This window comes from Acanthochromis polyacanthus, chromosome 1, assembly GCF_021347895.1.
Source record: "Acanthochromis polyacanthus isolate Apoly-LR-REF ecotype Palm Island chromosome 1, KAUST_Apoly_ChrSc, whole genome shotgun sequence".
NCBI classification, from domain to species: Eukaryota; Metazoa; Chordata; class Actinopteri; family Pomacentridae; genus Acanthochromis; species Acanthochromis polyacanthus.
The window spans coordinates 67558066-67579538 of NC_067113.1; the positions used below are offsets into that span (position 1 = coordinate 67558066).

General features: G+C 40.1%; 1 protein-coding gene across 2 annotated transcripts in view; it reads left to right on the plus strand.

Moving 5' to 3' along the window:
• arhgef39 (Rho guanine nucleotide exchange factor (GEF) 39) overlaps window positions 1-21473 on the plus strand; it is a 95364-nt gene that overhangs the window by 48888 nt on the left and 25003 nt on the right. For both annotated transcript variants that reach the window (XM_051954283.1, XM_051954281.1), the window contains exons 6-7: window positions 4579-4649; window positions 10755-10883. In XM_051954283.1, coding sequence (XP_051810243.1) covers window positions 4579-4649; window positions 10755-10883 — 200 coding nt within the window. The remainder of the gene's footprint in view (window positions 1-4578; window positions 4650-10754; window positions 10884-21473) is intronic.

A 21473-nucleotide genomic window follows, 5' to 3' on the forward strand; every position in this document is an offset into this window, starting at 1 on the left:
TGCCATGTTCACTAACCCATGCCGAAGCCTGCCAGTGCCTCTTTTCTCTTAATTACAAATTTGAATCCTTAATGCATGTATGGGAAGCAAAATAATTAGACAGATATTTCCTCAGTCCCTTTTTTTCTTTACTGGCTTGTGCAAATGCCCAAATGACCTGACATGTCTGCCTGGAGAGAGTGAGCAAAAAGCCTGCATATCATATCATATCATTCTACAATAACATTAGAGGCTTCTACTACACATTCCCTCAGCAACACATGCTTTCTGAATTCTTCATTAGAATATCAGAACTTTTATGATTATGGTTCAAATTACGTCCCTTTATCTTTTCTTTGCTGCAATGAGTGGGACAGGGTAGCTGAATGAGTGAGTTTTGTTACATTATTTGAAATGTGCCATAGTAAATCCCAGTAGAGCGTTCCCTTTTTGTTACATGGTTGCTTTAATTAGATCTTTGTCTCCACTTCTTAATAGGAAGCATCCTTTGCTATTAATTCCTGTAATCTATGTCATTACAAGCTGAGAAAAGAAGGAAAGAAGTTACAATTTTCCTCTTTTCAGGTGTCTGTTTATTATAGGAGACTTAACTGGAGTTTGCTTGACTGTTTCTAATAAAGTGACAATGTCATAAATAATGAGGTAGAGATTTTAAGCTAAGTGCAGTGTACGTTGTGCAAGAGTGCAGGTGTGTGTGTGATGTTTGTTTAGCATCAGAATGTTGGTGTGTGTGTGCCTGCGTGCGTGCATCGACCTGCATGTTATTTACATATTTAGAATAGAATAGCCACTTTATTGTCATAACATACATACATTCATAACATACACTAGTTGCTGCACATTTGAACAAAATTTCATTGCATTTGATTCGCCATTAGAGGGGTAAAAAAAATCAAAATATATGGATTAAATACCACAATATATGCAATGTCAAAATTTTACAGTAGTATAAGTTACAAACAGTATAGTAGCAGTTTAAAATAGTGTATCAGCAGTTTAAAACCAATAGTGGTTGCCTTGTGCAGAAGGTTGTTGGGTGTGCAGCAGTCTAATGGTTGATGAAACTATTGCAGCATTGTGAGCCTTCAGAGTGGTGTGGATAGATTTGTTGACCCACAGCTTCTCACTTGGAAAAATATGAACCATCACCATGTCAGTGACGCCATCTACCAGCTTCACTATGAAGTCTGCAACCAGTTCAAAGTAAACCCGTTCATGGAACATGTCCCTGTTTACGTCACGCAGAGCATCCTGCAGTGTAGCCTCTGAGCGGTCACTCCAGGACCTTACTTGACTCATCTCAACACCTTCCTGTTATGCCATCATATGTTCATATCTTGGCATCGGAAAAGTGACGGCATGGCACGATTTGCCGAGTGGAGGCAGAGAAACCGCTCTGTAGCTCTATTTGAATGGTGTGTAGCAGTGGTCAAGTGTGTTGCTCGCTTCTGGTGAAGCACGTGAGATGCTGATAAAATTTTGCCAACTCTTTATAAGGACACCATCCAGGTGTTTGTTTAGGAGCCGAAACCGCTTGTTCTGTACTGCGATGGTGGAGTGTCGGTGTAATCTGGTGGCAGAATGTAAACCGCTGTAACAGTGACTGAAGTGGAGTCCCCTAGTAGATGGAATGGACAGATGACTAGGTATTCCACCTCTGGAAAACCATACTGATTGAGAGTTCTGGTGCTTTGGAGGTTACACCAGTGCCTGATGACCATGAAACAGACTCCACCACCTTTAGAGAAGTCTGTTCCGAACACCATCTCGTCATCCCCAGAGCTTTTTCCTTCTCTGTTTCTGTGTCACGTTGTTGTTGTTTTCCTTCTCAACATCACACAGGATCTCAGCTGGTCACTTCTGATCTTCATTTAAAGAGCTAGAAAACTTGTTTGTAACAAGCCTTCTTGTGCCTTGAAGTGTGCTGTAATTGTCTATTAATTTACTTGACAAAACTGATGCAACAAAAGTGAAGAAAAAAATACGCAAACACACAGTCTACATGGAGCAGTCACTAGACTGTCTGGACATGGGCACATCATCTTGAAAACGTTGTTTAGTTTTTAAAAATAAACCTTGGTCTTGTTCAAGGTGATAATTGTGCTTTATTTGCATAGTAATACATGGTCATAGACCAAGCAAAAGGCAACATTTTTGAAAGGAAATAGTGGTAATAAAAATCCAAGTAAATATTTTTCATGGACCAGAAGGCAACAGGGGAGATTCTTTAGTTTAACCTTCCATGTCACAAAACAGTAACCACGTATTGCAGACTGTGTTGCTTTTACATAAGCCAGAATATGGTAATCCCTACAAACATTCCCTCAGCATTTTCTATGTGCCAAATAATTTACTTTTTCTGTTTTTCCTTTTATAAGAAACAAGGCTTTATCAACAAACTGGCATTTAAAGGGTTAAAATCCTGAAAATGAAGTTAGTAATTATGATCAGAACTGATTAAAAAATGCTTAGTGGCAATGAAACTACTAATATCTGTTATCTCATAGCAGTTTTTTGATGTAGACATTTTTGTCCTTATGATGTTAAGTGTGATTTTTTTTTTTAAAGTAAAATTAAATAAAATCTGCCACTGCACAACAAAATCCATCACAATCAGCATTGTTGATAATTATAAAAATATTCCAGCCTCTATTACAAACAAATGAAATGGAAAATAGCTTCAAAAAATTCATAAAACACTCCAATTTCATTATGTAAGCAAGCATTTAAAAGGTTGAAATCCTGAAAATGAATGATTGAGAGTTGTGACCACATCGGTGAAGCAGGTATATTGGATTTAAAGCAGAATTTTCAGGGTCACAAAGGGGGCCCTCTTAAGCTGGCATGGCCATAGCAACTTGTGCTGCACAGCTAACTTTCTCCTGAGGAGGTTATGTTCAGAGTTTGGGATTTAAATCAGCTGTAAGGAGCGCTACCGTTCCTAGTTCTTTTCGTAATGATGTCCTGTATGAGTGTTGCAGATTCTTCTTTTGGATGGAGTGGAAAAATACATATATTAACTTGGATGGACAACATTTTTTCTACCACCTGCCAGCATTCTTCTCTTGCATCATTTGCAATAACCACTTTCTTTTCACCGTAATCACATTTTAGCCTCCTCATAACTCCCCATTTCTGTGGAGTGAAGTAGGTGCCACACAGTTGTTTCATTTTGTGTGGAAGAAGAGTCAAATGATAGGTAGAAAGCTTGTTTTGTAGGAGTGCACACAGAACCTGATGAAAAATCTAAATGTGATAAACCTATTTGTGATACCATTTTTTTCTGATTTTGTCACGGCACGGTGTGTGAACCCAAGGCCAAAGTGCAGAGACGAAATTGAGGTTCTGATTTAATTTTCTTTAACAGAAGTACTGTTCACTAACATACCTGCACATGCTTGCTCACATTGGATGCAGACTTTGTGTAACAACTATTTCCATGTTTTTGAGCAAACAAAGCTACACTACAGAATGCACTTGTCACCTTTCTTGGACATAAAGAAAAATGGCCCTATAAATGTAGCCAGCAATTTTTGCCTTAGCTAAATGTGCACACTTTAGATTAAGATTGATTTATGTCTTAACTGCATATGATGGAATGAACAACTGACCAAAAGCTACACATAAGTTTACTTTCATACTGTAACTAAAATAAATGTAATTTGTTACATCTGTTGCACTTATTCAGGATAGTGAATGCATTCACCCTCTCAGAATATGGACACTTAATGCAGTAATTAGGGCAGTAATTAGGTTCAAGAGCCACTATTGTGTTGTTATATTTTTTACACACTACATGTAAACACTGTCACAACACACTGTTGTCAATCTGGAGCGTGTGCCTCATTCTGCTTGTGCGACCAAATGGACCAGTAGCATTTGTGTGCACTCTGCTAACATCACTAATGGCTCCTTTCAGTGGCACCACTATGTCTCTAAAACAAGCCCAGACTAGACAAAGGGAGGCCTGCTCAGGCAGAGACAGACACACTGGAAATCAATTTCAACTGTCAATGCAATTCAAGGTCACATCATCCTAGAAAAAGGATAAAGTTTTCAGAGGAAGCTGATGCTCTTCACAACTGTTACTTTAGATGAGGACTGAAATGGGGAGATTAAGTTACTTTATTTACCACAAATTGATTGCATTTTCTGAAGTGTAATCTTTAAGACTTTTCCTTTTATGTCCTCATGATCGCACTGAATGTATTTTTAGTGTGCTCACCTACTTTTACATTCATCATTAGTGAGACTGCTGGCCATGGAAAGGGATGATTCCTGGAAGACTACAAAACAGCCACAGCAGGTTGATGTAGAAGTGATTTAATGTTGGAGCATGATCAGGCCCTGCAATGCAAATGCATCTGAGGTGCCTTAGCATGTAACAGTATGAAGAAGCAGAACTGCTTTGATATTGGTGGGGCTACAGCACATGACTAATGCTGGATGGAAATCAAAAGTCTATCTCGGTGTCTTTTACCTAGTGTTTCTTGTTCCAGTTTACATGATATCCTTATTGAAGTCACACTTTTATACATGGTGAGCCAACAGTAACCTGTTTATTCTCTGTTTTAACAGGTACAAGCATTTCCTACAGGATTTGGCTGCCAACACAAGTCCAGACAACCCAGAGTTTGAACAGCTTGCTAGTAAGTGTCTTTTCTAATCACGCCACTGCCTTAGTAACTATTTTTGCTGCATTTCAGGGGAAATATCTGCAGATTAACCCTGAATGCCTTTGTTTTGTAAGGATGTGTGCACATTTGCACATGCAGAGCTCAGGTTATTGTTATTGGTGTCCTCCTCTACCTCTCTCTTAGTGTTGCTGGAGTTTGTCAGCAGCAGCAATCTAACAATAAGTGATGATTGTGTGATGATGTGCTTTACATTTCTACTCCAAAGTACTTCAGCTCAATCACAGTGGAACTCTTCCTGCATGTAACATACACTTTGAAGCACATGGCAGTTAAGCACATGTACAATAGAGCACAATTATATATTATATACAAATGACTGTTCTATTGAAAGTAAGCCTTGATTATCTTCATTTGAGAAACAAAGGAAATGCTCTCTTTCCCTTTCATCCATCATTTGTTGTTCTTGTCAGAGCAGCACTTGGATAGTAGAGAAATAAAAGCGAGGCAAAGCTTGGTAAGCGTGTAAGTTCAAGTTTGATGTGGATTTTGACATAATTAATTGGGAGCGGATCAGAGGATATTTAGCGGGAACTATATTAATAAATAAAATCTTCAACATCAACACAAATCTTGATAATGACTAATTTCAGTCGTCAAATAAACAGCAAATCTGACTCAAGTGCGAATATACACAAGGAATTATTTATGTGTATCAATTAAAATCTCATTGCTGATGTGCTGCCTTTGCTTACAAATTAAAACAGCCTCAGACTCTAAGATGAAGGTACATATCTAACTGTGCCCCGCCATCGCTTCTTCCTCTTCTCATTAGAGATCCTTTTTTTAAACTCCGCTGCTTTTTAATGGGGGTTGGGTGTGTGTGTAAAAACTTCCTATAGTCAGCCTGGTTACATTGTAAAGGGAATTATTTAAAAAAGAAATCCAGACAAATCAGAGTGTATCTGATTAAGTGAACTAGCAGATAGACTCACCAGAGCCTTTGTTGTTGTTTTTTCTTATTGTGATGCTCTGTGTCAGTTTGCTACTCCATTTATTTGTCTTTTTTTTTTTACAACCCAAGCTTCATTTTTTGTTCATAGTGCATGCAGGCTGGATTTAATTGTCGTAATTGCAGTGCTTCAGGAGTTTTCATCAGCCCGTTTTCTACGCCACCCTAACGCCTGATTCTGCTGTAGTAACTCTAATCAAGTCTGACCTGACTAGAGGCAAATCTCCAACTCTGTCTCACATTTAACAGTAAAAGTTAACAGTCTATGTCCCATGGCCAAACTCTGTCTAAATGGAGAATACGTGGAATAAATAGCTGTAAGAAGTGGAAGATGTCTTTAAAATGTTTAATGGGCTAGATGTATTATTAATGCCTCAGTCAGAACTCAGCCCAGGAATACTGTAATTAGGAGTTGTTTTCTAAAACAGGCAATGGAAAATATTCCTACCACGTACAACAAAGAAAAAATTTCTACACGGACGCCTTGTTGGTTTACATTGTAATTGTTGTGAAGTTAAGTGAGCCAATTAGGCTGTGATTATTTTAGTGTAGTCAGGTTGCCCTGAGGATCACGTTTATCCGCTGAGTTTCAGTGCTCAGAACAAAAGCACAAAAGTTGTGCTTAAAAATAAAATGTGTTTGTTGTTATTTTGGACACATTAATGATGTAGTTCTAAATGTTTACAGCAACTTTTATGGCTGGCACACAGTAATTGGATGCTTCTGTCTATTTTGTTGATTTGCGTATTTGTTCTGAGGTACAGAATTTAGAGCTTTGTAAAATAAAGTACGGTAAGGAAGGTAGTCTGACAAAGAATTTCTTTCATGCAAATATGTAATGGTTAATAGGCCATTTACAGATTTTTTTTTTCCTGCTTGATTTATTTATATTGCTCAGAGGTTTGATGTTCTTTTTTCGCTTGAGAAGGGCTAGGTATTTGTCCACAGTAGTTTTTGGATAGTAGTACTTTTGTATTTGGAAAACTGAACTAAAGGTCGGCACAGTCTTGGTCAGATTTGGTTATCTTTTTGTCGGGGAAAAATGGTGCCTGGCATACTGCAGCTTTAGGTTAAAATAACTTTGAACCTTGATGCAATATTTGTTAAGTGTGAATGAAGTTTTAGCAGCTTACACTGAGCAATCTAAGGCATGGAAAAAAACCTCCAAACAAAGTAGCAAAATATACTGATCTGTTACAACATTAAAACCACGTGCAATACTATTGTGTTGAGTGCCAAAGTAGCACTGACCCGTTGGTGCATTGACATGAGACCTTTGGAAGCGTTCAGTAGTCTTGGCACCAGGGCTGGACCCGAATATCCAAATATTTGGTCATTGTGGTGGTATCTGAATATTAATTTGAGATCCAAATACCACCGGATACTACATTTGGACCTGTCAACTCTGACGTCACGCTTCACTTCCCCCATGTTGGTAATGGAAAGAAAAAGCTGAAGACAGTGATATCCATGCTAATGCTATGTTAATGCTGTCGGACTCCAGAGCATGATCAACGTTATCGAAAATGCGCCTCCACCCACCCCCGCTCAGCAGCCGACAAGAGTCGAATATTCAGATATTTGTCATTAATCGAGCCCGAATATCCGAAGCCCAGAAATTGCTATTTGGACCAGCCCTAGTTAGCAGCAGATCCTCTACGTCCTGTGAGTTGGGTGGGACTTTCAATGTGCTGTGCTTATTCTGGTGAATTTTGGGAATGCTCGATTAGATTGGGATCTGGGGAGTATGTAGATTGAGCCTACACCTTGTGTTCTTCATGGTGTTCCATAAGGCCTTCTTGAGCCATTTTTACTACCGCTGCTGTTGCCATGTGGTGATGTACTTGGTCTGCAACAATGTTTAGGTGGGTCTTACATTTAAAACTAATGTACACAAGTGCATGTGCGCTAGGTTTCCGAGCAGAACATTGCATTGTGATTCACTTGATCTTTCAATGGTTTTAATGTTCTGGTAGATCAAAGATGGTGGCGCCCTGCTCGGCTGCGGCTGCACTAGTTGAGACAACATTGGATTGTTTTTGTGTGATAATTATGATAACACTGTGAATTCAGCAGTTAATCCACAGTCTAAAGTAGAGACCTGTGTGTACGATCGCCAGTTTCTACTTGGACTACGGACTTGGAGCAATTTTCAAGCTGTGAACTCTTGACACTCTGAAGAGACTACGTAACTTCAGATTGCTGTAGCTAGTGGCTGAAGTGGCAGCAGAGCTCCCTTTCCACACAGACCAGTGCAGGAAGAGAAAAAGGAGGTGCGACAGAAAGTGTAAGCAGGACTGCAGGGCCAGGCAAACAGCTAAGCTGAGAGCTAAATCGTTCAGAACTCCACTTCCACCTGTTTTAATGTCTAATGTACACTCTCTGGAGAACAAATTGGACTATCTGAAGCTAGATCTAACAACCAAACGGGAGGTTAGAGATTGTTGGGTACCTTTTCTGACGAAATCGAAGCTAGCCTGCAGGCGCTAGCTATATTGTGTTGTGTGCTAATCCACATCAATGAAAAAATGGTCAGATAACACAGTAGTGGTCTCCAGTCAGTGCTCTTCTGACATAGAGCTCCGTGCTGTGAAATCAAGACCTTTTTACCTGGTCTGGGAACATTCCATTATTATCATCATAGCGGTGTACATCCCCACCAGTGCGAACACAAAGGAGCTCCAGAGTGTTCTGTACCAGACCATCACACAGTTGCAAACCACACATCCGGAGGACATTTCATTGTAGCTGGAGATTTCAATCAGGCTGACAGGAAGACCATTCTCCCCCATTTCCAGCAACATGCGGACTTTGCAACCAGAGGATGCAACACATTAGACTTGGCTTACACAATCATCAGAAATGCTTATAGAGCTGCCCCCTGCCTCCATCTTGGCACGTCTGACCCATCTCTCTATGATACTAATACAGGCCCCTGCTGACCAGAGCAAAGCTGCTGTTAGACAGATGAGGGCGCAATAGAGCCCTCCAGAATTGTTTCCAGATGTTCAAAGCTGCTTCAACAAAACAACAAAAACACCGATGTCTAGGAGTACACTGCAACTGTGTCTGCCTACATCCAGAAGTGCACAGAGGACCTCTGCATCATGAAGCACATCTCTACCAGGGCCAGTGAGATGACATAGATGACACAGGAGGTATGGGAGAAGCTGAAAGTAAGGAACACTACTTTCAAGTGATGAGGTCATGCTCAGAACAGCCAGAGCCAACCTCAACTGGGCTATCAGAACAGCAAAGCGTGCACATGCTGGCAAGATTCAGAGCTTCTTCCATGATCTCAGCAACATCAGGAGCATGTGGCAATGATGGACTACAAAGCTGCTCCTCCACTGTGTGGCAACACTCTGAACCACCTCAACAAACTGAATAAATTTTTCTGTTGTTTTGGAAGTAATACCAACAACCGTGCAACAAAAACCAGCCCCCTCCCTGATGAAACATCACTGAATCTCAGCATGGCTGCAGTCCGCAAGACCCTGGGGAAAATGAATTGCACAAGGCAGCAAGCTCTGACAACATTCCAGGACGAGTGCTCAGCGAGTGTGCCGACCAGCTGGCACAGGTGTTTACGGACATCTTCAACACCTCGCTGGAGCAGGCTGTGGTTCCATCGTGTTTAAAAACCTGCCATTATTCCAGCGCCCAAAAAATCCTACCATCACCTCATCAGCTACCGCCCTGTGGCACTGACACCAATAATGATGAGAAGCTGGTATCATCTTGACACTGCCCCCTGGACTTGACCCACATCAGTTTGCTTACGGATGCCATGTCCTGTGTTCTCTATCTGTGCCTTACAAAATCTGACGACAGAACACCCATGTCAAATGCTGCTGGCTGGCTTCAGTTCAGCATTTCAATCATCCCCCAGCAGCTGGCAAGCAAACTGAGTCCACTGAGAATCAGCACTGCCATGCACAACTGGCTGCACAACTTCCTCACTAACAGAACACACACCTCCTCCATGCTTCACATGAGAACCATGCATGTAGAGACCATCCGTTCACCTTTTCTGGTCTGACAAAGACACAGCAGATGGAACCAAAGATCTCAAATTTGGACTCATCACACCAAAGCACAGATTTCCACTGGTCTAATGTCCATTCCTGGTGTTTCTTGGTCCAAACAAATCTCTTCTGCTTGTTGCTTTTCCTTCATAGTGGTTTCTTAGCAGCTCTTTGACCATAAAGGCCTGATTGGTCAGTCTCCTCTGAACAGTTGATGGAGAGATGTGTCTGCTGCTAGAACTCTGTGTGGCATTTATCTGGGCTCTAATCTGAGCTGCTGTTAACTTTCCATTTCTGAGGCTCAGATGAACTTCTCCTCAGCAGCAGAGGAGACTCTTGGTCTTCCTTTCCTCATATGAGCCAGTTTGGTCGTAGCGCTTGATGGTTTTTGTGACCAGTTTTTGCAATTTTCCAACTGACTGACCTTCAGTTCTTAAAGTAGTGATGGTCTGTCATTTCTCTTTACATAGGTGATTGGTTCTTGCCATAATATGGACTCTAACAGTTGTCAAATAGAGCTGTCAACTGTGGACCAACCTGACTTCTGCAACACAACTGATGGTACCAGCCCCATTAAGAAAGGAAGAAATTCCATAAATGAACCTTGACAAGAAACACCTGTGAAGTGAAAACCATTTCAGGTTCTACCTCATGAAGCTCATCCAGAGAATGCCAAAAGTGTGTAATGCAGTAATCAAAGCAAAGGGTGGCTATTTGGAAGAATCTACAATAGAAAACATGTTCACTCATTTCACACTTTTTTCTTTACTACATAATTCCATCTGTGTTCATTCATAGTTTTGATGCCTTCAGTGAGAATCTACAATGTAATTAGTCATGAAAAAAAGAACATTAAATGAGAAGTTGTGTCCAAACCTTGACTGGTACTACATTTTGGGGACTTACATTTAGTTGTTAATTAAAAAAAAAAGAATTTATTCCTAAAGAGTACAATTTGCGTAATAACTGTGCAGTCACTGTATTTATATACAATATATAGAAAGTATGTAGGTTACCAAGACATATTCATCAATGAGTGTCCAAACTAAAAAAATCTTTGTGTGTGCATGACTGCTGTAGGAGCGGTGACTGCAGTGTGCGAGGTGTCCCATCGTATCCAGGACAATGCTCGGTGCCATGAGAACCACCTGCAGCTGTGCCGGGTGCAGAAACTGCTGAAAGGGCGAAAGACGAAGGTGTTGGCCGCAGGTTAGAACCTCTGATTACACATTCCTTTCATCTCCTTTGAGAACTACCTCAATCTCCTGTCTACCTCTTTCCACATCTATTGTTCTATGTCCTTCGGGACTCACTGAGGGGGAGGGAAAGCAAGACAAGCACAGATAAACCGAAGGGAAATTAGCTGGAGTATGGAAACATTCTGACGACACTTGCCTGCATTGCTTTCAACTGATGAAATTTAATGGAATTCACTAGACTTTCTGCAGGAAGCTGAAATGTTTTGCACATCACTCTGAACCACGTATATTAACCATCCAACAGTTTGTGAGAGAATGTGCTTTTCTCCTTTATCTGCCCTCTTTCTTGTTTGTTTCCTCTCTTTCATTGTGGTTCCCTCTCTACTTGTGGAGCGGTGGCTCTTTTCTTCCCACCACTCCTCCTCCTGTTGTTTGTCTCCAGAGTATCAGGCCTTGTCGTTGCTCTTCTCACCCTGCCAATCTCCCCCAGGACCAATTAGAGCCCAGTCCCATTTCGCAGACCAGCAGATAAAAAGAAGCCAAAGTGTGTGTGTGTGTGTGTGTGTGTGTGTGTGTGTGTGTGTGTGTGTGTGTGTGTGTGTGTGTGTGTGTGTGTGTGTGTGTGTGTGTGTGTGTGTGTGTGTGTGTGTGTGTGTGTGTGTGTGTGTGTGTGTGTGTGTGTGTGTGTGTGTGTGTGTGTGTGCCCCTCTCTCTCTGCTAGATGTGAGTGAATGCATGTGTGAATGATGCCACGTGTGTGTTTATTTGCTTGGACATGCAGGCTTATTGCATGTGTGGACGTGTTTGTATGGACTAGGAGCGAGTGCTGCTGAAAAGTAGCTCATCTCTGTAATGCCGATGTGGAACTTTCAAAAGCTTCCTCCAAGTTCTCAGGCCCTCGCACCTCCGTTGAATTCCTTTCCAGCCAATAAAGCCCCAGTCCCACCAGGCAGACTTCAGAGCTGCAACAGCACCACGCCGCCCCACAACCCCACATCAACCTATTCTCCTTCCTCCACACCAACACCACCTCTAATGTAGTTAAAGAAAAGCTCTGCCTTTTTACAGATGAGAAGCACCGAAGCCCCTCGAACATATTAAGTAGCTCAGTAGAAGATGAAGGGGGCGATTGTGAGACTCAAAGCCTGAATCAGTGGGATGTCGATATAGCAGTAAGTCAGCCTGTTTCCCTGGGAGTCTGCAGATTTGTGTCTACCTGCAATTTTAAACAAAGATGTCTCCCATTTCCTATAATGGTTCACATTGATTTTTTTCCCCAGTTTGTCCCTTTATGCTGCTGACCATTGCACACAATTGCGCGTTTTCTGTCACTTTAATATACACATTTTTCAGACATCTTGAGAACAATTAGGTTACCTCACTTAACCATCATGATAAGCTTAAAGAAGCACAAAAACAAAAGAATTATATATTGAGTTGTTTTTTTTTGTTTGTTTGTTTTTTTACATACAGCGCCCTCCATAATTATTGGCACCCCTGGTTAAGATGTGTTGAAAGCCTTAAAATATTTTTTTTTCTTTTTTTTGCAGAAGCATGCTCTCATACTGAAATCAGACAAAAATAGGAGAAGATTAGGTGCTGTTTTGTTGACAAAAAGGGGCTGTACAAAGTGTTAACATCAGGGGTGCTAATAATTGTGGCACACATGATTTGATGGAAAAGAATCATTTCTTAATGTGTGATTTTTTTTCCCCGCCGAATAAAAGCACTCGAATTAAAGATTGGATTTTCCTCTTTTTTCATTGTGGTCCGGTATTATTTAGAAAAACACTAAATTTATTAGAAGCTAAAGAACACATCTTAACCAGGGGTGCCAATAATTATGGAGGGTGCTGTATATTTCTGCTTCATATGTCCATTGAAGTTTTTCCTCCCTTTTTTGTGTTGAAACATTTAGAGCACTTATCAATCAGTCCACAAAAAATAAGTGATAGCTGGATGTATTAACTAATGAACATTTTTTTAAGTTTAGATAAGATAAGATCAATTTCATTAATCCCGGAGGAAGTTGTTTGGCCAGAGAACAATGCAATGAACAATAAACAAAGGTTAGTGGAATATATACAATTACACAGGGGTTAGTAGCAAAAAAGAAATCACAAAGTATACAAAGGTACAAAATAAAAAGTGTCTGTGTGAAGTGTCTAAGTGGATGATAAGAAATAGTGTCTGAAAAAAAAATTAAATAAAATAGCACAAGTACAATACGTACACTGTAGACTAATAACAAGAAACAGATTAAAAGAAAGTGAACTGAAAGTAAACACTGTATTGCACAGTAAACAGATGTATTGCACTAGAAAAAATGCACTTGAACAATGATCTCACAGATCGTGAGTCTATTAAGGAAAACTCCTTATAATATGATAATATAATGATTAGTATAATATTGCATATGAAAATGAGTCTGATGATCGGTATCCCTTCTGCAGAAGGGGGAGGAATTGTACAGTCTGATTGCGTCAGGTAGGAAGGACCTCCAGTGGCGTTCTTTGGTGCACCTCGGTGGTCTCCATTTACAACTGAAGGTGTTCTGACAGGACCTCAGCGTGGCATGCAGGGGGTTTGAGGTGTTGTCCATGATGCTGAGCAGCTTCCTCAGCATCCTTCTCTCTGAGACCTCCACCACAGACTCCAGCTTTTAAGGCCTTTATTAAGAGATAAAGAAATCCTTTTTTGGTTTCCACCTTCTCTAATATGAGAATTTGCTGCTCTCATCTGTTGATCAGACATAAGTACTTTGGACTCTTTTGAAATTGTAGTGTTTTTTCTTTGTTTTCTTCTGTTTTTCTGTCATTGTGTTTAAATGTATACACAGAGTCAGAAATATACTGATTACATATGACGATTTCCACACAAACATGGACTATCGGGAGCATTGCATGGAGAGTGATGAACTGGGTATTTTTTCTTTAGTCAGTCCTCGACCTAAATGCTGGTGCTAAACTATTGGCATTCTCATTTCCAATATTTCACAACTACACAACTCTGTACGGTTGGATGTTCTCATGACTGAAACAACTAATTTCAGTGGAGGAGTCTGAGTTGACACTTCTTTGGGAGTTGTGCTAAATGCTAATGCTAGAGTTACTCATTTTAGAGGGATGTATCTAACAGCAGGTGCTTCCTTTGTATCAGCTTTCTTGACAAAACCTAAAACCTTAATCAGAGATAATAGATATCACATTGATGGTTATTAACTTTCTTGTTAGCTCGATTTATCTTTCTGAGGCTTTTTACATCGCATCCTGTGCCTCTCACTACAACCGTCTCCACAAAATTAAGCTTTCACACAACTAAACTGCATTCTCAATTATGTTACAGTGGAAACGTAAATTGTCCTAGATTATGTTTGTCTGTACCATATCACAAATACGTTTTTAATCAACATATCCTTCCCGTTCATTTCCTTTCTTCCCTTGACCACATATTGGACTGTTAATAATTTCATGAATATATTGTATGTATATGTATGTATCTATGTACAGTTGCACTCAAAACTATTCAACCCCCATTGCAAATCAGGTTTATTGGTAAAATGTACAAACTTTCAGCTGTTTTTTGATAAGTAACTCAAACAAGAACAATTTAAATAGCTCAACACAACCAGTATTACAGGTGGTTTCTCCTATTTCAAGACAGAATGCCACTTTTAGTGACTACTGCTGTCTCAAAACTATTCAACCCCCTGACTAGAGTCCCACATAAGAGCTCTCATTTGCAAATCAGGAGTTGTCTCAGGCATGCCTGACATCTCTAATCAAGGACTTCATTAGTGGCATTCGATGTGCTTCATAGAACACAAATAACTGGACCGACTAGGGTTTGTTCATAGTGACGTTTGATCGCATTTGGTTAAGTCAAGAGAATTGTCTCAAAAGTTTAGAGAGGAGATCATCACTTGTACAAACAAGGAAAAGGACACACAAAGATAGCAAAGGCACTAAATGTTCCTAGAGAAGGGGGAGAGGGCATTTATTTTCCTATACTTTATTGTGGATCTGAACAGCAGACCGTAAACAATATCAGTATTCATTTAAATAATACCAGCTCTATGTGTGGTCAAGGAAAGCAAGAAAATGAACAGCAAGAGAATGATGATTAAAAGCAATTTATGTAAATCAATTCATTTTTTTTATATAGTGCAAATTCACAACATATGTCATCTCACAGCATTTAGCATAGTAAGGTACAGACCTTACAAATTTTAAACAGAGAGCAGAGAACCAACAATACAAAGCTGCATTTGGACTCCCTATGACAAGCAGTCAGCGATGGTGGGAAGGAACAAAAAGGAAACATAAAATAGGGAGGGGAAAAAACTCTGACAGAACCAGACTTAAGGACGTCAGCCATCTGCCTCGACCGGTTGGGGTGAGAGTGGGGAAAGGGGGGTTGGGATAGCAGATGGACAACAGACAAACAATACAAAGAGAACAATGAACATTTTGGAGGTCAGTGAGGCCAAAAACTGCAGATCAGAAACATGTAGCTCCAGATCCAAGACACCTGCAGAAAGAACAAACACAGGACCTCAGGAGAAACACAGAGTTAGTGATATGTATTGATAGTACATATCTGAGGAGACGAGAAGAGAGAATCATGGGAATCCTCTGGGAATCTAAACCTATAGCAGTATAACTAAGGACAGCTCAGGTGATCCTTAGCAGCCCTAACTATACGCTTTACTGAAGAGGAAGTTAAAACTTAAAAGCCTAATCTTAAAAGTCGAGATGCTGTCTGCCTCCCAAACCCAAATTGGGAGCTGATTCTACAGCAGAGGAGCTGATAACTGAAGCATCTGTCTCCTGTTCTACTTCTGAAAACTCTGGGGGCCATGAGGAAACCTGCAATCTGAGAGCGAAGGGTTCTGTTAGGATAATGTGGTACAGTAAGGTCTTTAAGATAGGATAGAGTTTGGTCATTAAGAGTTTTGTATGTGAGAAGCAGGATTTTAAACTTTATCCTGGATTTTACAGTGAGCCAGTGAAGAGAAGCTAATACTGGAGAAATATGATCTCTGTTAATGGTTTCTGTCAGAATTCTGGCTGCAGCATTTGTATCACCTAGAGGTTTTTAGGAGAATTATTGGGATGTCCTGATATCTAAAAATCTGTTATGTATGGATGTTGAAGGACATATCCTGTTCAAAAATTGCTCCAAGATTTTTTACAATAGAACTAGAGGCTGAGGCAATGTCATCCAGAGTAACTATCTGGTTAGACAGTGTGTTTCTGAGGTGTTAGGGCCAAATACTATAATTTCAGTTTTGTTGGAATTTAAATTAAGAAATTTGCAGGTCATCCAGGCCTTTATTACTTCAGACATGCAAGGAGTTTGACTGACTGATTGGTTTCATTGGGCCTCATAGATAAATAGAGCCACGTGTCATCTGCAAAACAATGGAAATGTATGCAACATGTCCTCATACTAATAATGCCCAAGAGGAGCATGTAAAAAAGTAAAAAATAATGTTGGTCCTAACAACTTTGACATGAGCAGAAGATTAAGATTTATAGTACTTTCAAAGTAAAGGAGAGATTGGATATGGGTCTATAATTGGCCAAAACATCTGGATCCAGTGTAGGCTTTTCAAGAAGTGACTTTGTTATAGCAACTTAAAAGCCTGTCAATAAAGAGGAATTGATGATATTTAATACTACAGTGTTAATTAAAGGAAAGATGTCCTTGAACAATCTAGTGGGGATGTGGTCTAACAGACATGCTGCTGGTTTAGAAGAACTGACTATCAACATGAGCTCTGAGAGATTTACAGCAGAGAGCAGTCTAAGTAAAAGTGGACCGTTCCAGAGCTGCTATACCTAAAAACATGTTCAGGACTTTTTTGTCTAAAATTCCAAACTTTATTTGTGAAGGTCATGAAGAAATCACTACTGAGAGGTAAAGGAATAGAAGGCTCTACAGAGCTGTGACTCTTTGTCAGCCTGGCTACAGTGCTGAAAAGAAACCCAAGTTTGTTCTTCTTTTCCTCTATTAAAGATGAATAATGGGCAGTTCTTGTCCTTCGAATATTTTTTTGATATGTGAGAAAACTATCTTTACAGGCAGAGACTCAGGCGCAGACAGCAAGGAAACAGCAGACGAGTGGATACATTAAAAGTATTACAAGAATCCATAAGTTATATACAATACAGGTCACAACAGGTAGCTGATGTAACTAAGGAGTTAGGGAATAATGTGAACCAGCACTAACTATAGAAACACTCAAAGAACTTTAGGCTAGCATACGCTAAACTGTCGATTCAAATGCATACAAAATACCAGGAGCAGAACTAACTAGAACTTGGTAACACCAAGCTAGGAAGGACTACGAGTAACTAGGAGTCAGGAAACACACCAATCAGTGCAGTAACAGAATACAAGTTTACAATAAAGAGCTAGATGCTGACACAGCAGAAACGCTACTAGTAACCACATGAGGTAAGCATGCGACAGTAAGCACAAGCACGAAATATACACACCGTACGCTAAAGCTACAAACAGATTTACTAGTAAAGCTACACTTAGCTGACAGCCTGAGTGAGGGAGAGTGGTAGAGGGAATGCAGGTGGAGGAGGTGGGTGTGGCTGGAATGGTCTTGTCTGCAGGGCCAGAGGTAGGAGGGTATCTGTGAGGCAGGCTGCAAGTGGAACTGGTTTGGATTGGCACTGCAGGGTTGAAGGGTGACCCGCGGAGGCAGGGAAGCAGGCAGGAAGTGGCAGAAGCTGTCGCTGAAGAGAAGGTAGATTAGAACGAAGCAGTACAACAAACAAGAGCAGAATATTGGCTTGGTTGACTGACTGGAGTAGTTCAACGGTCCGGCACCGAGTGGTGGTCCCAGTTCAGCTTATATTGTGCAAAGGTGATGCATTACAGGTGAGCTACTCTTTGCTGCAGGTGTCCAATGAGCTTCTTGACCTGCAAACATTCTATACACATCTCTGTCACGCCCACATGAGGGAAAGGAAAAGGAGGGAGAGGAAAAAGGAGAGGGAAAGGCTCTCAGTAAGCAGAGGAGGTGGAGGGCATGGCATATGGTGTTGTTCAAAGAGTCGCCAAAATATCATATTGTGACTAAACCTGTGATTTCCACATGTAGTCAAAAGCACTGCTACTGCAAATCATGCAACAGAGGACTGTGGGTAGCAAACTGTTAATGGTCTAAGTGACTGTATTTAGTTTACCACTCAGTGCACTCTCACTGCAGCTGCTTATTTCAAATTTGACAGCTGCAAATTAGAGCTAGTAAACGTTAAACATTATTCATTTAAACATTGTACTCAAGAAGTGCATTAATGGATATGTGAAAATCACTTTGATTTTTGTCCAAGTCAAAGCAAAAATAATCGTACTGGTTTAATATTCTCTGTGATAAATACCAACACACCAAGCAATTTTTAAACTGTGTTCTGTTAGCTGCAGTACTAGCAGAAAATCAGGACTTGGGTTTGAAATATATTTATGCATTTTCTGTGTCACCAGCTCAAAGCTAAGCAATGCACACGATAGACTTTACAAACGTACATAAAGCTCTGGAGGTCTGCAGATATAACATATTCCCTCAGTTACAAAACTGTATCACTCATAAAGAATAATAACTGATGAAAAGGTGGCTACACTTATGACATTGAAAACTCTGGCTTTAGGCCCAACGTACCTTGCTAACCCATTAATCTGACTTCGAAGTGCACATCTCGGGTTGGCTATGGTGTTCCCCTGTTGTGTGGTGATCATAACCTGATTTATATGCAAGTTAAAGAAGTCAGGCAGCATTTTACATTGTAGAATCTGACATTTATGAGCAGATTGGTTGAAGTAGGCAGGTACAAAATATGTAATTTGGGGATATCACTACCTGGGTTGAAAGAGGCAGGTCACACACAATGACATGCAGCGATGTCATTAGAAAGTTTTTTTGCCGGACACTTTCATCTGTTTTGAATTTAGTACACATTTGTGTTGGATCTAGTTGTGTCCCAATGTTGGAATATCTCTGACTGCTGAGTTTATTTTCTGACAAGTACTGAATAATCTACCCCTAATACCCCTAAAGTCTACAAATTAATAGTTTTTATGCATAAACAGAGAGTGAAACCGAACTTGTCCTCTACCTAATACTCTGGCATAGGACACATCAGGTTGAACAGGACCCTTTGTTGACTATTATTTTCTGCCCTATCTTCTTCAGCCCCAACCCCAACCCCTCCTACCCTCTCCAGCCCTGTAGACTTTGTAGTAGAGCAGAGGTGCACTTCGTTACAGGAAGCTGGAAGGCCTAGTCATGTAGGGGAGTGCTTGGTACCACCTGCACAATGAATGTGCTGCTGCCTCAAAACAATGTGGATGATCGACTGTAGGCAGGGGACTGTGATGACAACCTGTTCCACAAAGAAACTCCTCCTCACACATCCAACCCCTCTGTCTGCTTTGTCAAATAGACGTCTGTTAAATGATGTCAAATAAAATTCTTAAATATTAGAGAAGCCCCTGAATTTAGTTTTACTCAGTAAAACATTAAAAAAAATACTAAATTCATTATTTATTTTTTATTCATTGTCTTGTTCTTTCATATTTATTGTTTCAAACTGTTGGACAGTGGACACTTTCTTATTAAATCTGCAAAGGAATGCGGCGGAGTTATACGACAATCACCGTTGGTCTGTCTGTTCACAACATTAATCAAAATGGACTCAGATTTACATGAAATTTTCAGGGAAGATCAGAAATGACACAAGAACCAAGTGATTAGATTTTGGCAGTGATGCAGCTTATAGTCTGGATCCATGGATTTGTTAAGATTTCTGTATCATTGTGAGATAGTAGCATGGTGTCACTGTAACTATGACAACAAGTGAACACTGTCAGCTGCCTGCTGATGATCACATGATTGTGATCCTACTACAAATCCACCACTGAGGACCATGAACTGTTTAAAAATTTCATCCGTTGGAAGTCATACAACTGAGCAGCCTTGGCGGAGTACTGCGCTCTGAGTGTTGTTCTTGTTGTCCATGTAGTTTTACCAGTGAAAATGTCAGTCCTCACCACCAGAGCTGGAAACACAGGACAGGATATGCACATCGAAACCTTCAGCACACATCCTGGTTATGCATATAGTTTGAATAGTGAGCAGAAGGAGATCCCAGCTTGTCTGGATAATCAGGACTGTTGATGTCTTCTGAAATATATCAGTTTCAGCACACTAGACACTGGCAGCATTCTAACGCTTCAGCAAACATAACACATTACTGCCCATGCATTCATTCAGTGTCCTTACATATTCCGTTATCGCAAAATTATACTACATTAACTATTTACCAGGTCCAGCCAAAAACACTTTGCAGTAGAACTGGACTACAAAACCACTTGATAGGATTAGGCTATCACCAGTTCCAATAATGTTAACTTCAAAATCACTGTCTTTTTGGAGTTTGGTGTGGTGGGAGGGTCTCAGTATTCATGTACCAATGGCTGCTGCTGGTGTGAAAAGGAGCCAGTTAGAAGGTGGAAATCATAGCGGTGGGGAATTCAGAATGTTTCTTTGATTTCAAACAAATCACATCAGTATAATTGTTAGACCATGAAACTGACCCAACATCTGTATTGATTTAGGATAGAAATAGTGAAATCTGTTTAAACTTCCTGCTTAGTGGTGCATACCAGTGAATTTTAGGCTGGATGACTGAATGTCTCTTTCAGAAATGCATATAGGGAATGGTAGTCAACATCTCCCATAAAATGTTTATATTCGCTTATAACTTTGACTTGAACCTGGTTTTTGTGGTGCAATTTCAGCTTCTTTTTTGATGATAATAATCTGCGGCAGTTTCACGTTCTTTTATGATTTGTCAGTCTTGCTTTATTGGTAAAAAAGTATTAGATTTGAACTTGTGGAAACGGGGAAACCCGATGACGCTCCTGCCACTTTGTGACCCTGTGAGAAATGTACCATTGAATGCAGAGGGTTTACAGCTGGGGATCAAAAGTCAAGCATCTGTCCCATCACCACCTCTTCAATTTTGAGAGCAGAAAAATTAGTTATGAATTCAAAACTTTTTTTGCTTGATGATTTAGTCTGCAATAATAAATTTAATAGCTTTTTTTGCCCAAACATGGTAAAAACTCAAAGATAGTAGGTTGGTGTTACACATATAACTGAGAAAAGTAGAGCTGCAACAATTACGTATTAACTGGACAGCTGAATGACTTTCAACACAGATATGCCACTCTTTTCATAGCAGATTATTCAATGTTAAAAAAATGACAATTTGATGTATTTCTTTGTGATCCATCTTTACATTTTGAACTGCTATTTATTGAAAAACGAAAAAGTTAACTTTTCAAAATCCACTTTGGCAACAGCCACAATACAAACCAGATCTTAGAGTAACATCTTTTAAGCTGTAGTGAAAACTCCACACAGCAGCACAGTCCAGGGGTAGTTTTGTCTTACTGTGTACTTTACTCTGCAGTTATGAGGAACGGGAACTCAGCAAACAGGAAGAATCTGTCTGTCAAGTAACATATGTCTTTTGTGGGAAAAAAGCTCCAGGTCTGTCAGTTAATTGTCAAAGAGCTG